The 15,999-nt window shown below is 51.3% G+C and overlaps 5 protein-coding genes across 6 annotated transcripts; 2 read left to right on the top strand and 3 right to left on the bottom strand.

The window, feature by feature from the left end:
• Positions 1–412: 412 nt before the first annotated feature.
• On the bottom strand, positions 413–2,599 carry PV10_05746 (uncharacterized protein; the record flags this gene model as incomplete). Its single annotated transcript, XM_016370462.1, has 1 exon — positions 413–2,599. One exon carries the CDS (start codon positions 2,597–2,599, stop codon positions 413–415), a length of 2,187 nt encoding a protein of 728 aa, XP_016222755.1.
• Positions 2,600–2,779: 180 nt separating this feature from the next.
• Positions 2,780–4,739, bottom strand: PV10_05747 (uncharacterized protein). Its single transcript, XM_016370463.1, has 2 exons — positions 3,189–4,739; positions 2,780–3,140 (listed from the first exon to the last, which is right to left on the bottom strand). Exons 1-2 carry the CDS (start codon positions 4,593–4,595, stop codon positions 2,841–2,843), a joined length of 1,707 nt encoding a protein of 568 aa, XP_016222756.1. The 5' UTR covers positions 4,596–4,739; the 3' UTR covers positions 2,780–2,840.
• Positions 4,740–5,561: 822 nt separating this feature from the next.
• Positions 5,562–7,785, bottom strand: PV10_05748. 2 transcript variants are annotated; one of them, XM_016370465.1, is made up of 4 exons: positions 7,712–7,785; positions 6,554–7,651; positions 6,179–6,494; positions 5,562–6,128 (listed from the first exon to the last, which is right to left on the bottom strand). In XM_016370465.1, the coding sequence occupies exons 2-4, from the start codon at positions 7,130–7,132 to the stop codon at positions 5,722–5,724; spliced, it is 1,302 nt and encodes a 433-aa protein (XP_016222758.1). In that variant the 5' UTR covers positions 7,133–7,651; positions 7,712–7,785; the 3' UTR covers positions 5,562–5,721. The 2 variants fall into 2 exon arrangements, with proteins under 2 accessions (XP_016222758.1, XP_016222757.1); XM_016370464.1 differs by having other exon boundaries at positions 6,554–7,785.
• Positions 7,786–8,206: 421 nt separating this feature from the next.
• PV10_05749 (4-carboxymuconolactone decarboxylase) lies at positions 8,207–8,894 on the top strand. Its single transcript, XM_016370466.1, has one exon. The coding sequence runs from the start codon at positions 8,359–8,361 to the stop codon at positions 8,803–8,805; it is 447 nt and encodes a 148-aa protein (XP_016222759.1). The 5' UTR covers positions 8,207–8,358; the 3' UTR covers positions 8,806–8,894.
• An 868-nt stretch (positions 8,895–9,762) lies between these two features.
• On the top strand, positions 9,763–15,810 carry PV10_05750 (uncharacterized protein). Its single transcript, XM_016370467.1, has 2 exons — positions 9,763–14,445; positions 14,498–15,810. The coding sequence occupies exons 1-2, from the start codon at positions 10,075–10,077 to the stop codon at positions 15,488–15,490; spliced, it is 5,364 nt and encodes a 1,787-aa protein (XP_016222760.1). The 5' UTR covers positions 9,763–10,074; the 3' UTR covers positions 15,491–15,810.
• Positions 15,811–15,999: the final 189 nt, after the last annotated feature.

Consider the following 15,999-nt stretch of genomic DNA (forward strand, 5'->3'; position numbering starts at 1 on the left):
TCGCAAAGCGATGATTGCAATGGCTCACTGGGTTTCGCTAGGACAGCGAGTGCTGCTCTTGGTCGGCGGCTCTTTTGTTGTTCTGCCTCTTGTGATTTTCCGACTTTCTTGTTTTTTTTCATCACAAGATGCCATTGAAAAGTGGTCGCCAAGTTTTGATTCAAGACTTGACGAAGGAGAATAGCCTGTGACTTATCGGATTGGAGTAATCGCAAAGGAAGAAGGGGATCAAGATCTGATGGTAAGGAGGACTTGGGTATCATGGTGCGAAAAAAGTAATACGTTCATTCCTATTCCTTTTTTCCCCATCACTCTATAGTCATTCACATTCATACTCATACTCATCTATACTCATTCATATATCTACATGATAAACCCATAAAAGAGTCTCCTCCCTGCATTCTATTACACCTCACTCATCAATCACCTCCTCCCCCTTTTTCTTTATACCAGGACACAGTCTCAAACATGAAATCAAGTCATCCACTTTAACACGCACAAACCCCTGCTTCACGTCGTCGAGACCAACGCCAACCAATACATCGTCACCTAGATATCCAGTGCCTAGACGAGATAGGTATAAAGCGTCGTCTTCAGGTTGGAATTGGTTGGTATGGTGGGTGTTGGATGATTCCTGATCATGATTTTGGTCTTGGTCTTGGTCTTGGTCTTGGTCTTGGTCTTGGTCTTGATCTTGGTCTTGATCTTCATGTCGACGTCCCTTTTCAAACGCTGTGCCGGATGAATGTGGCATCCATGACCACGCCAAGGATGGTGTATATGTGAAAGATGCATATTGATGATATGCATATGCATATTCCGAGTCTGAGTCACGAAGAGTGTCCTGCTTCTCCCAATTCCCATCTTCTTCATCTCCTCTCCGCCTCATCGACCCATTTTTCCTCTCAAATCCCTGCCTTCCATGTCCATCACCCCGAAAATTCTCATCAAAACTCCATGGTCGAACCCATTCGTCACGCCAAACTATAGGCCAGCGACTGACACCCAGGATTCGAAACGGTGCTTTTCCTTCCCAGACCATGATATACCGTTCATATCGAAGGGGAAGATCCATCAAGTTGGAGAATTTGCGGTTGATGATGGCGAAATGCACCGAGAGGCTGGGGGTGATGGATTTGGAGGTGGTGGAGTTATGAGTGTTATGATCGCGATTGTTGTTGTCATCCTCGTCACATTCCCCTCGTCGAGCTTCCACTCTGGTACATAGAATCAATCGTAGTGAATTGGAACCTTGATGCCAATGACCTTTCTGTCCGAGTGAGTCGTGTGTGTGATTGGCTTTTGATGATGAGATGGGAGAGATGGGATGGATGGATGGTTTGTCTGTTTGAAGAGGGTAGTGTTCAAAGTCTGTGTCGAAACAGGATTGTTCATGTGGCGAGGTGAGGTTTGGTGTTGTGTAGCCATTTCCGATGAGTTTGGCAAAGGTACGGCCTCCTTTTGTTCGTCGTTGTGGGCTCTTTGGACCGTTTCGACGCTCGTCATGTACTATCCCTGTTGTATTCTTGTTGCTCGATCCTCCGGATAATGTATCTCTCGATAGAGAATTTCCACCACCGAGCAAATCAAACTGAACATACGCATCCTCTCGATTCGGAAACCAAAGCATCCAATTCTTCTCGACTGGACTTCTGCTCCCGCTTGGATTCCTCGTAATCTCGGTCAAAGACCCATAACTAATCGCGCGAGACGAGTCCAACACACTCCGTCCCTCCCTCTTCAACAAATCCCCCAACTCGGGAAAAAGCGGTCTTAGATCAACGATCCACAAACCCACACAGCCATATTGACTTGCGCTGTTGATCAGTATTAACGGCTCGCCTTTCCCGGACCAGAAAACGCGTGGATCGTGGAAACCAGGAATATCTGGAAAGGCAAGCCATGCTCCTGAGCAGGAATGGGCTGGTGTGGATGGGATGTTGATCTTATGTGGCGGTGTAGTACAGCGCATACCGCCCTGGGAACCGAGGATGGTGAGATCGTCGTCGGTGCAGATTCGAACGTCGGCTGGTAATCGCTGGGATTGGCCTTTTCGCGATGGAGGGGAGCAGATGTCGGCGAGACAGATGTGGGATTCTTGGTGGTGCCCGGCGGTGACTAGTCGGGTGACTAGAACGTAAGTTGTTTTTCCGGACCAGTGAGGCAGAGGTATGATGGCGGGATTGAAGAAGCGGAGGGTGGGATCGTGGGATGGAGTTGATGGTGGGATCATGCTAATGTTGAGGATTGGATTTGGGAGACGGAGGTGGAAGGTCGTGGGATTGAGTGTTCCAGCTGGGCATTGGAGGAGATTAGCGAGTCGGGGGTGGATAGGAGGGAAGGTCGTCGATGTAGCTTGTTCTTCTGTTCGTTGGAATGGAGGATGAGAGGAGAGGTAGGTAGGGTTGTTCTGGTCGAACAAGACATGATCCTGTTGAGAGGGAATGTAGGTTCCAAATCTCTGAGTCCTTTGTGCTGCTCGAACCAGACTCTGTCGTGATGGTGCTAACTGCTGGATGATGAGATGCACAAGCGTCAAGATGATCAGACAGACCACAGAAGGGAGAATGAATCGACGGGCTGAGGGAAGATACAACATGGCTGCAGTGAAAATGAAATCTGGCGCGTGCTGTCATGGAAAACAGTTTAAGTCGTCGATAGAAAACGGGCCACCAAGTTTTCATTAGAATCCTTCAATTATTGCTTCACTTACGGAGATGGAGATCCGAATTGGCACAATGCCTGTCTGATACATCAAGCCATACATGACCAGGTACATACTCAGCAAACCTTGGTCATTTCATTTTCTGTCGTTTCGAGCTGTCAACCTAACAGTAGCTCTATGTCATAGTTTCATCGTCATCTGATTTGTCGCTGGAATCATCTTGATCGTCTCCAGATTCCCAACCTGCGGCCTCAAGATCAGGAGATCGAATGCCCATACTGAGCAAAAACCCAACAAAAGCAATCCCTCCAAATAAACCAAACGCCAGCGCTTCTCCCTTGGGTTGGACCTTGGTGGCCAAAGAAAACATGCCTCCAGACACAAATGGGCCTACAGCTCGACCTGCGGCGGATAGTGTCTGAGCAAGACCGTTCAACGTCCCCAGCACATTATGGTTGGGAGCGGAATTGGTAATCTAGGCCACGTCAGTGTCAAGTCGGGGCATCATCTGGTCAAAACTTACCAACAACAAAGCACTGGTTAGACCGCCGACCGCAGCGACCGTCTTGATAAGAAGAATGAGACAAATTTCAAACCATAACCATGCTGCGCCATGGGACAATCCTCTTCCCTGATCTTGCTTTTTGTAACCCACCCATGGCATCAACAGATATGCCACTACGAAACCAACAAATCCACTCCGATACGCCCAACGGTTGCCGACTCTATCTCGAAGTTTGCCAAAAAGGCCGACCTGGAACAAGATGGTCACAGCACCCGCAAAAGCCAAGGATAATCCTATCTCCTCAGGGTCTAGATCTCGACCAGTAGGCGGGGACGCCTGGGCAAATATGGGGTATAGAGAATTGAACGAAATGTTGGAGAGTTGAAAGATTAGATAGGTCGCCAGCAAGAGGATGGTGTCACGGTTGAGAATGTCACGACTTTTGAGTTCTTCTCCCGAATGGAAGAATGTTTGCGAGTCGAGGCCGGCGTCGCTTGCATCATCTTCTGACTGGTCAGTGCCATCATCTTGACGATTCAAGTTGGCTCGTTTTTTGTTTGCTCGCAGGTAAGATGGGCGAGCGGAGGAGGAGAATTGCCATAGCCATACGAACAAATTGCGAACTCGAACACCGAGAGGGGCTTGATATTGGGCTTCCTCCAAAGACTCCTCCAAGAAGATGGAGGTTAGGACAAGATCGACGACAAGAATAGAGGCGGACAAAAGGTTTGGGAGGAGGTAGGGATAGGGGTTGGGCTTGGACTTGTCGAAGGGGTTCTGTTCGAAAACCAGAAGCCCACCGATCACTGGACCAGTAATACCGCCCAGACCGTACAAGACAGGCAGATAGGTAAAGGCCTTGGACTGATTGCTCCGATCTGTTATTTCTCCTAGACAGGTCGAGACTACGCCCTGGTTACCGTTCAATAGGCCCATCAAAGCCTGAACGATAACAGCTTGCCATAGAGTCTTGCAGAAGCCAAAGGCGACGAAGCAGGCTGCAGTGAAAGCGGTGCCCAATAAAATGACGGGTTTCCGCCCAATGTGATCCGACAACCAACCCCAGAAAAAGTTTGTAGTCAGCTGGGCCAGAGCAAAGGCTGAAGCTATGGTGCCAACGTAGACGCCAACCTGGCCTGGGTTGACATCTGGAAAAGTGGAAGCCATTGCAGGCAAGTAGGGACTGATGGAATTGAGGGCTGTCTGTTCGCAGAGGGCTATAACGGCCAGAATAGCCATCTGTTTTTTAGGGAGCGGAGAGCTTTGTTGCTCATCGTCTTGGTTGTGGAGGTCATGGCTAGAGGAATTGGAGGATACGGAAAGAGGCTGGCCTCGAGACTTTGGAGGAGAGATGCCTCCAAAGGTCTGGTAGTGAGGAGTGGAGGACTTTCGACGTAACAGAGGGCCTGAATCGGATGGTTTCATGACTGCGCGTCAAGCATACATGGAGAGGAACGATGGCCGCAGGATAGGTAGGGTAGGACACTGTCAGCTGGTAGTGGGCAGGAGTGAAGTGGTGTGGTGTGGCGTGGCGTCGACGTGGGCGCGAGCCAGCGTAGTGAACGAAGAGAGACGGGAAAATTAAATATTATACCAAGAATGGGATGGTAATGAGCCACACAAGCTGTGAAGAAGTCACGTAGAGTAGAAGGAAAAGGTAACTGATGCACCAAGTTATTCGAAGACTTGGTGGTCAGTAGGGTTGAAGATAGAAAGGACGGAAGGTGTTGGTGGTGCTGGAGCGCAAAAAAGTCATGACAATTGCATGACTGAAGATGGAAGATGGAAGATTGGCAGGTACGCTCACATGGTGATGACCTAAGTAAGGTACCTACTTACCGAGTAGTGGTTTTTACACTTGCCTATTCGTTGTGGACCTGTAGCTTGATCCAGACGAGCAGAAAAGCTGGGGCCAATGACTCTACTGGACTCCAACGAGTAGCCAAAAGTTTGTGAAATTCTAATGTGGTTCTGACGACGACAAGCTTCCACTTGAATGACGTGCACAAGCTTTGGGGAGTGGCGCTGTGTGGTTGGGCGGAGGGGCGGAGGGGTAAATGGAGGGGAGCGTTCGGGGCCTGAGGGGCTCCTCGGGCTGTTGTTGGGCTCCACTGGCTCCAGTGTCAAAAGCTCTGGGGGGTGTCGCTTAGCCTCTAAGGTAGGGAGTAGGCACAACGGGCATCTGTACAAGCACAAGAGCACGTTTAGGCTCAACAATGGGCTCTCACGATATCGAGCAGGTACCTACTTAGTGATGTCCGAGCGTCTCGGTGCAAGATCCCTGGTCAAGACCCAAGTCGACACCTGATATCACTCGCCTTGATCGTATTTTGCAGTTGGACTCGAGGCATTCTACGTGTGAGCAAAATATACTTATAAAATCTAGATAAAGCTGCTCCTCTTCAGAATGCAAATAGACTCTGTCTCTAGAAGGACACCATACTATCAACAAGTGGCTGCACACGTGACTGGGCATACATTGCATCTGCAAAGTCCATCAACTCCCAACCAAGTGGACACCCTTCCTCGGTTCTCGTTGCTGGTCATAATTTCAATTTGCCGCAGCAGATGCCACCTGCTCGACACGTTGGACCAGCACTTTCTGTTCGGGACATTTGGCCTGTTTGGTGTTGTAATGTTGTGTGAAATCATAGGAGAGTGCAAAGGGAGCCTTCATAAACTCTCGTTGAGCCTCCTTGTCATCTTTCATTCCGTTCAACAACTTCAACAAAGGATCATTTTCAAGCGCCTTGTCTGGATCTTGGTCGTATAGGCGCTTGATGTTGTCGGTAGATATGGGGTCAGTGATGGTCAGATACTTTTCGCGCCGGACCTCAGAATAGCGATCTAAGATGCTATCATCCGCCTTGCCCTCGTAGATTCCAATCATGCAGTCATACAATCCTCCGACGTCGACAATTCCTCCTGTCAAGCCCAATCCTCCAAATGGGTTGCAAACTAGAGTTGTGTTAGCTCTGACAGGGACAAGGACGTCGACAACTACTCACTGTGTGCAGCGTCAGCTGCGAGAAGGAATCGTCCGACGTGTAGACTCTCGACCAAACGTTGGTGAATCCGGTAGGGATTGATGGCCGCCAGAGTATATTCACCCTTCTTCGGATGACCTGGCAGCATTGCCTCAAACTTCATGGGTTGGCGCTCCAGCAATTGTTCTCGAGTCAACCCAGAGATCTCGCCATAGCTGACTCTCCAAAATCCACTGTTGTCGGGGTTTTTGGTCAGCCGAGCAACCATGTGCCAGTGCTCTGGATGAATAAAAAACTGCACATCCTCGTAGCCGAATTTTTCAAAGGGATACGCGACCTATCAATCGGTCAGAAAACGAAAAATTTCTTGCATTGTGGGAACGACCGGGGACCTACATTCGTCGCCACAATCTGCTTGTCCCAGGTATACCCTGGAAAGTCTGTATCTCCATACAACTTCCTTCTGACCGTACTGGAAGCTCCGTCACAGCCGACAATGTATGTTGCCTCGAGTCGCTTGTTACCCTCGGGCGTCTCGACATCTACCCACGCCTTGTCCTTGTCTTGGCCAAGGTCGACGACTTTGTGGTTGAATGAAACTTTGGCTGACGGGTGGGCACTGACATGCCTGTAGAGCAGCCGGTCTAGTTGAGCCAAGGGCAAAGTGGCCAAACGATCTGGGTCGTCAAAGTTGATGCTGTTGTCAAAACCGCCGAGATAAGTGCCATCGAGCTTCCTCCAGCAGGTGATGACAGGGTCAAATCCTTCTTTCCGCACGTCGTCGATGACGCCCGCCCGTCTCAACTCGTATGCAGCCGGAGGACCATAGTATGCTGCGCGTGGTGAATCGTCCAACTCATTCGATGCTTCGAGTACGTGAACAGGGACTCCTTTTCTAGCCAGCATGAGCGCCAGGAGAAGACCCGATGGTCCAGCGCCAACGATGATGGCCCATGGGGCCTCGGAAGCAGCCATTGAGAATTTTCTAGGACAAAGGGACAGGATTTTTCGTTTGAACGAGGATTATGCCGGCAAGGAGGACCACGCTCCATACATACACAAGAACTCGGAAGAGTTCTACTATATACGCCCGGGGAAGCCCCACTGAGAAGTCATCACCTCTCCAGCAACACAAGTGGACTGAGGTTGGGGTCGTGTGAGGGCGGAGGTGGGCCAAGACTGCCGAGTACCAGCATTCAGAGGCAAAGTGTGGACACGAGCCATCTCTCCAGAACAATTCCATGTGCGGAGGTGGGAGGCTCGAGAGGACATCAAGATTGGTGGGGCAGACACTGGTTGCTGGATGTTGGTTGTACCGGCAGATGTCGATCAGTATAACCTAAACACGCTTGATGAAATTACAACAGGTTGGGTCTCGAGATTTGTACCTACAGGCACACGGGTGGGGAAGTTGGTGCAAGAGAGGTGAGGCGACGACGATGAGACTTTGGCGACTTGGAAAGTAAGCTCGACATAATGAGGATCATTCCCTGGCTTATATGCACGGTTAGCTCGTTGGATCGAATTTGGACTGAGATATTGATATTTGCTTGCCCCGTGATTGTTGTAGTTGGTGAGCGAGAGACATGTTCGTGTTGGATTTCGGATGGGCGGCAGCTGGCAGCGTGGCATACCTGCGCCTGTGCCTGCGCCTGGGTCTGGGTAGCGAGTGCCCCGCATTCTTGGTCGCGTGTCAGGCAACAGATTTGGAGGTCGTGGAGGCAGGCGTGGGAGGTACGGGTTCAGCGACTGGAGAAGCAAGCAGGACCCCAAGTCCGTGGCTGCCCGCAAGTGGCCAGTGGGGCTCCGTGGGCTCATCGGTTCGGGGGTTCTTTGAGTGCGGGTTCCTTCGCTTCCAGTAACTGAAGAAAGGGTCCAGCCTCGTTCGAGCGTGACAATTCTTCCATTTTGATAACCAGATCAGGAATGTAAAACTGCTTAATTGAGAAATTAATGTCCAACTTCATGTCCCGATAAAATTTCGAGATTAGGGTTAGAAATCTTATCGGCGGGCCACGTCTGATAGGTAACACGTACCACAGCCTTCCACAACAACTACTACCACGCCAACGCACCACCTACAACATTGGAATATCAACTGGTCACAAGTTCTAGGTCTGAGATCTCCCCGAGTCTTGTCACTACCACCAATTGCTCGACCTCACCAGTCTCTGCTTTGACCTTGCATAAAGAGTCACACAATGGCTTCATCCGACAAAGTGGCCGAGGCCCACAAGACGCTGTGGGATCAAGGCATTGAGATACGAAAGCAGGTGGTTGGACCCGAGCATGTGAGTCGGTCGGTGGATAACATGTCGGACTTTTCTCGACCGCTGCAGGAACTCGTCACTGAGGTCGGCTGGGGTGTAGTCTGGGCTCGAGATGGACTGGAACGAAAGACACGCAGTCTGATCAATATCGGTATGCTGTGTGCCTTGAACAAAATGGCTGAGCTTGCCGTCCACATCAAAGGCGCCGTCAACAACGGGGCAACTGAAGAGGAGATTCGTGAGGTCTTGATACAGGTAGCAGTTTATTGTGGCATGCCTGCTGCATTAGAGGGCACCAGGGTCGCTGAGACCGTCCTCAAATCAATCCGCGAGGCTGACACCAAGGCTGCGGCTGAAGGCAACCAGGCGTCGCAATAAGGCTGTGGATTGAAGGAAGTCATGGGACTTTGTTGTGCAGGTCACTCATTCCCCCCAGGTAGCCAACCACCCTACATAAAACATTTGGGCCTTGAATAGCATGAGTTGTGCATTCTTTTAGGGCCGAGGGGCCCTCGGGCGCCTCTGGTCCGCTGCTGTAGGTGCTCAAGGGCCAACGGGCCCCCTTGGGCTGTTTTAGGCAACAACTCAGGTACCCCCGGACCCCGGGACCCTTGATTGGCTTTATGCAGGCATCTCGTCGACCAAGGGTCCTGCACGGCCTCGGCGCTCAGCCCTGTCCACCCGCAGTGCCCGCCAGCGCAAGACCCCTCCCTTCTCGGAGTAGGCGTTCATCAGGCGAACCACGAACAACCACCATCTTGCGTATCCTCAGCCTAAACATAACAAGAAGTACCTACGGAGTAGTACTTTGACACTCTCGTATTCATCTGACATTATTATAGTCGCCCTCAAAAGGTACATCATGCATCTATCTAGCGGTGAATCTCCATGATCTTCATGTCCTTGACATGTGCTTCAAGAATATCTGTCCTACCAATGTATCAGATTTCCATCTATCCCTGTAAAGATGCAATGATGAATTCATGAGGACAGAATGTAAGAGCTGAGAAACCCTCGTAAATAGTGGATCTTTGCATGGAATCCATAATGTGACATGAGATGCACTCTACCACACGACACATTTCCTTCGTCTTCGCCATCTTACTAGTACAAAACCGAGATGACCTTTCGTAGAATGGTTAGAATGTATAAATTTGATTTTGCTTGATAATAATTATAATGATAATGATCATGATACCTGTCGGAGAAAATCCTGCCTTATCCTAATCCTCAGTGCTTCTTTCCTGTGGTTGCCTAACGGCGGAAAGCTCACTCCTTCCTCCTCATAGTCCGTCCGCCTTTGTGTCGGTTGGCCCAATTGAGCCTTGACTCTCAGTCCTCAGTCCTCCAACCACACCCACACTACTTACCACACTACCACACCTTGACATCCTTCATCCTACAGCCGACCCTCCGCACTCACATCATCTTTCGTTTCATCTCATATCCTCAGCGACTTGTCCTTCTCTCTGTCGCTGCGTCTGCAGGTGTCCTTCTGCTCCTGACTGTCCCCGAATGCCTCCGCGTCCCCTCTTGCCATTCGTCGAACATGCGCAGCAATCACCGAGTCTCACCCAGAGCCTGCGCTGACGTCTCCCATCCCCTCCACGACAAACCCTCGTTGTCGCCGCTCAGCCTGCCTTGACCATGGCCAGCTATCAGAACGGTCACCCTCATTACAACCAGAATGCTCATCCCTCGTCTACCCAGAACTCGGGTCACCCCCCTCATACCTCCCAATCGCCATACCCTCCGAGGCCGCTTCACAGAAGCCCCAGTTTCGATGCTGGGGATGACCAGCGCTTTGCTGATGTCCCAGACCCTTCCTACCGTGCGACCCATCCATATCAAGCGCAACATCCATCCGCAGTGGCCTCCAGCCCTCCAGTGGATCGAGGCACATCCATCACTTACGCCAATCAAGCCTCGTCCCTGCCCTTCAGAACCAACACCCAACACGGCTCTCCAGCCGGTGGCTATCAATATCAACATCAACCGACCCCTCCCGCTCACCAGACTTATAACCCTGCCCAATTTCAGCAACAGCAGCAACAGCAGCAGCAGTCACACCAGTATCAATACAACCCACAAGCCTACGCCTCTCCGCAAACCTCGTATACCCCCGTCGCACATCAACCTTATGTTCCAGCCGCCTATGGCGATTCTAATCTTCAGCGCCACACCTCCCTGTACAACAGCTACGGTTACCACGATGCTAATTCGCAGTTGAATTATTCCGCTCAACCCCCTCTGCCCCCGCCTCGATCTGATACCCTTCCTCTATCTCACTCACTCAATCAATACGGGACATATCCTCAAGACACTAACCAGCATCATCTCTCCGGTCATCCCAGCAATGCTTCTCCACGCCAGAATTATGCAGCGTATTCTCCCCCACCTCCCCAACCTCCGCCCCATGAAGCGTCTCTGGCCGCTAGGCCATACATGCAATCCGTGAGCATGCCGGAAGGGCCATATTCGCATGAATCCACCCCTTCTGGGAATCAATCTGCAACCCTAGCGAACTATTCCTCGCCCGATGTCAATCGAAATTCCTCCTTTGCTAGTCGAGTCAGCGCTCAGTCCACTTCTCCTCGACTTTCGCTCGCTAATTCGCCAAATCGCATGCCGGCAAGTCGATCGCCGCAACGCCAGGGTACTATCGACCGTCATCCCCAAGGAAGGTCTTTGCCAGGGGTTCCATCTGGTTCTGAATCGGACAATGATTTCTTCAGCGCATCTCAACCACAGGCTCATCGTAGAGACCCTTCCACGAGCGGCTATGATGATTTGATGCAGCATCTCGACCATGCTATTGGCGATGCTTCCACGCTTGACTCGCAGAGGCACACTCACATGTATCGCCAATCCCAAGACCAGGGCCCCGACTCTGTCCTCCCCACCCCTTCCCCGCAGCCTTTGCTATCTCCTGATGAAGCTCCTACTCATTTAAATGGCAATATTGCCTCGACCGGAGATGCCTACATCAACTATGGCGCTTTCACCGATGACAGTGATGCGGAGGCTGCTGCGGGACTAGCTGCCATGAATGCTTTGGACGAGCAGGAACGAGCAGAAGACATGAGAAGACGTAGTGGCACCCAAGGCTCCGCCACCCTCTTCCCCACTGCCATTCGTTCCGACGATCACTCTGCACGCATGGTCTCTCAAGACCAAAGCAGTGACAGTGACTATACTGGTTACGACCTAAGCGGTGCCGCCGGTGGAAGCTATGTCCCCGACATGTCTTATGGCGAATCGCAGTACGGTGTTGCTGCGACCATGCCCTCGAGCGACCTTTACGGTCGATTGAATACACGAATGAGCTCCATCAGAAGCTCTGGCGTGTCTTCCGAGGGAAGAGACTCTCAAACAAGTGGCGTGGACTCGCTTCCTCCGACTGACAATCCCTTTTCTCCAATCCACAATGTCGCCAGAGTCGATACTGGAGGAACGGGTGGGCTCACTGAACCGAGCCCTTTCCCGAGACGCCTGAGCTACGAAGACGGCGATGAGGCTACTCTGATAGAATCTGAAGCAGGCCAGACCTCGGGAAGTACCAGCCCATCTCGAGATTCTATGCCGGACCTCTTCTTCCACCCTGGCATGAGCCAACAGCGGCCGCTTCCACCTCCACCTTCTAATTCAGACCCTTCAGCTCTCCGAACAATCCCACACCTGATCCCTGCTGGGACATACACCCAACAAAGCCGCTTTTCTCAGTACACAGACCCCGGTACTCGCGTGTCTTTCCCTTCTGCGCCCGATGCCTACTCTTCCACTTTGTTGAGCCCGACGGCCGTGCCGCGCTCAACCTCACTCTCAAGTACCAGAAGTGCTCCGAGAAGTGACCACCCCATTCGATCAAAAACCGAGTCTGATCGGGCCAAATTGCTTCGTCAACAGGGCCGGCCAATGTCTGATATCTATGATCTTTCGAGCCCTCAAACCGCCGTTGGGCTTGATCTCCCCACAATTCCCAAGAAGCGGTACAATCCTTCCAAGCTGACATCGGATCAGTTCAAGAAGTGTTCGGAGCCCTGGGCCCTGAGTTCAGTCTTGGCTTGGATCAGAGAGTTGGCGGAAGAAGAGGCTGACCTCAAAGAGAGTAGCGTGGCTGAAGGCTTGGTAGCCCTATTCATGCACAAAGTGCCCACCATGTACAACACTGAAGCCGAAGCACTCGGTGACCGTGTCGTCAAGTCGATGGTGGCAGCTGGCGCTCTGGTTAGGGAAGAGGAATGGGTCAAATTTGGTCCTGGCACCATGTCTGGCGTCCTGTACCAGCTCACAGGTACCGGCTGCTATTCGTCCAAATTGCACCTCTACCCGGTTAAAGGTCGATGTTATTCCTACCATTGTATGAGGACTTTGAAAAAGATCGACGTCGACTCGTTGCCCGGCGAGCAAAGTACTCAAGATTGGCCTACGTTCTATAAACTCAAAAAGGAGGACTTGGAAGGACATGATAGGAAGGAAATTGAACGGCAGAACAATCTGCACGAAGTCGTCACCGGTGAAGATTTTTATCTAAGCCAGCTCGACGTCATTCGACTTCTCTACCGGGACCGATTAGCCGCGTCGCAGCCGCCCATCATTCCGACCAAAAAGCTGCCGGGTTTCCTGAAGGAGGTCTTTGGTGGAGTGGACAAGGTGAAAAAGGTCAATCAGGACTACTTGCTGGGTCAGCTCAAATACCGCCAAACCGAACAAGGCCCGTGGATCGTTGGCTTCAGCGACATCTTCCGAGAATGGATTCGAAAAGCTCGGCCAATTTACGTGGAGTACGCTGCCAGTTTTCCCAGGGCCGACTACCTTATGCGTCGAGAAGCCGAGCGCAATCTTCATTTCAAAAACTTCCTGGACCAAGCGCAAAACGATGCTCGTTCCAAGAAGCTGGATTGGGGCAATTACCTCAAGAGTCCAATCACCAGACTGCAACGTTACGGTCTACTCTTATCCACCGTGTACAAAAACATGCCCAAGGAGTCGGAGGAGAAGACGAATTTGGCGTTTGCCTTGGACGAGATTCGTGCGGCAACATTTGAGTGTGATGCCAAATTCGCCGAGATGGGCAAGAAGATGGAATTGATCGAGATGCAGACTAAACTACGACTGCGTGCTCAAATGGAGAAAGAAGTCGAGCTGAATCTCGACCATCTTGGCCGAGAGATCGTATTCAAAGGCGATCTACTCCGTGCTGGTGAAAAGGGATTCCAGTGGGTGGAGACTTTTGCCATTCTTTTCGATCACTATCTCGTGCTTGCGAAGCCACTGGCGCGGGAACGAAGCCGTGAAGGATACTATGACGTGTCCAAAGTTCCAATCCCAATGGATCTCTTGGTGCTCGAAAGCGCCGGAGACGCTGCTGTTGTCAAGTCGTCGGTCAAGGGAATCGCGGCGGTCACCACAACCGTCGCGACTAGGTCTCAAACCGATTCCCGGATGGCTCGGGCGCAATCTGCGGCTAGTGGTGACCGGCCAGGATCTCTCACGCACACCAACACCAACCTTTCGATCGGGTCTGGGGGCGCAAGTCAAAGCATGGTCCCCATCACGACGCTAGACTCGGGCAACCCCAAGGAGGAGAAGATTATGTATCCTTTCCGTGTCAAGCACCTTGGCAAGCCTGAGACCTACACCTTATACGCACCTAGTGCTCAGAACCGACAAGATTGGTGCGAAGCCATCATTCAAGCGAAAACTCGGCACGCCGAATCACTCTACTCTCAAAATGCGGAGCCGTTCAAACTACGGGTGCTGGCCGACACGGCTTTTGGTTACGATGGCCTCAGTCACGGGTCACGGCGAATTTTGATCCGAGGCACGCCATTAGACCGAGCAATTCGAGAGACGGAAAAGAAATATGAAGGACAAGGCAGGCCGGCTCCAATTTGCAGAGCTCAAGTCAACTGCGCGACTGTGTTCCACCAGCCATTTGGTAGGCTAATGTGTGCGATCGGAACCGACTATGGCGTCTACATCTCCGAGTATCAAAACTCAAGGGGGTGGACTAGAGTAAGTGAGAGGAAGCCTCACGAGAAGGCCAATTTACTGACTTTCTGTGCAGGCCATCCAAATGCAAAGGATCTCCCAGATTGCAGTCCTTGAGGAATTCAATCTCTTCCTGCTGATCTCCGACAAAGCTCTGATCGCATATCATCTTGATGTTGTGTGCCCACCATCGGGCAGCCACGGTCCGCGAGACGATTCGGCACGCAAAGCGCCTCAAAAGTTGTCAGGGTCCAAAGACATTGGGTTCTTCGTGACGGGCCGAATGAAGGAACGCACGTTGGTGTTTTATAAAAAACGGGATGGTATCGCATCCACCTTTAAGGTTCTGGAACCAGTGCTTCAAAAGAGTACAACAACTCGATCACGATTCCTCCCGTCATCGACTCGGCGTGGTCAGACCGAGTTTTTCCGCGAATACGACGAGTTCTACATCCCCGCCGAGTGTTATGGGTTGAATCTCTACCAGTCAAGTCTGGCCATCTCGACAGCTAGAGGCGTCGAGGTCTTGACATTAGAGAAGAAGCAAACTTGGAGTGTGCCGAATCTGAGGAGCGACCAAGCTGACACACAGGCGCACCTCAGTTCAATTGCAAGCCGGATCAAGGATCTGAAGCCGTTGGGAATGTTCCGTCTCGGCGAGGCCGAATTCCTAGTGACATTTGAAGAATGCGCGGTATACGTCAATAAGCATGGTGACATCTCACGGGGCGTTGTGATGGAGTTTGTGGGACGGGCTAAATCAGCCTGTCTGTACTCGCAGTATCTCATCCTGGTGGACGACGATTTCGTGGAGATTCGAGACGCACAGAACGGGAGACTAAAGCAAGTCGTGGCAGGAAAAGACATCAAGCTGTTGGATGACGGGGGTGGAGGCTCGGGGTCAGGGACCGCATCTCAGCAAACCGCATCGTTGGGTGGGGGAATGAATGGACTTGGACTGAAGAACTTTGCCAATGCTCCACGCACGCCCAAGATTGTGTTGCAACACCCCGAGTATGAGAAGAGCCACATCGTGGTCGAGTTGATCCTGACTCAGGACGAGGAATGAGCGCAGTTGCTGGACAACGAGCGAGTTGGCATAATAATCCATTTAAGCCGACAACATGGATTCCATAGTGAAAGGATCATTGGATCGAAACGAGCTCATGACTCTGGCAGAAAGGATGCTACGATGCTGGGTTGGATATCCGGGTATTTTCATGCAATTCAGCAAGCCGGAGCTGATCTTTATGAATCATGGACAGAAGGTTTGGCCTCAGGATCAAAGGCACATACGATTACTCTGGAGCCATTTTATAGGTCAAAGACTTTGCTGGCACTTTGGCATAGTTGCAAGCAGAAGAAGAATATTATTATTGCACACGTTAACGTTGATGGGGGCATGGACATGTCATTGAATTGAGTTGCCTCATATTCGTTCACTGTGGATGATGGGAACATGTCTTGAGATGACGAATTACCAAAGTAGTCGCAACATCGAGGCAGAGAAGGAGAACTGGTGGTCGTGCCTTCCATCTATAAAACTACATACTCCGTAGTACCTACAGAGTATGCATG

Source organism: Exophiala mesophila, assembly GCF_000836275.1.
Source record: "Exophiala mesophila strain CBS 40295 unplaced genomic scaffold supercont1.4, whole genome shotgun sequence".
Classification (NCBI taxonomy): domain Eukaryota; kingdom Fungi; phylum Ascomycota; class Eurotiomycetes; order Chaetothyriales; family Herpotrichiellaceae; genus Exophiala; species Exophiala mesophila.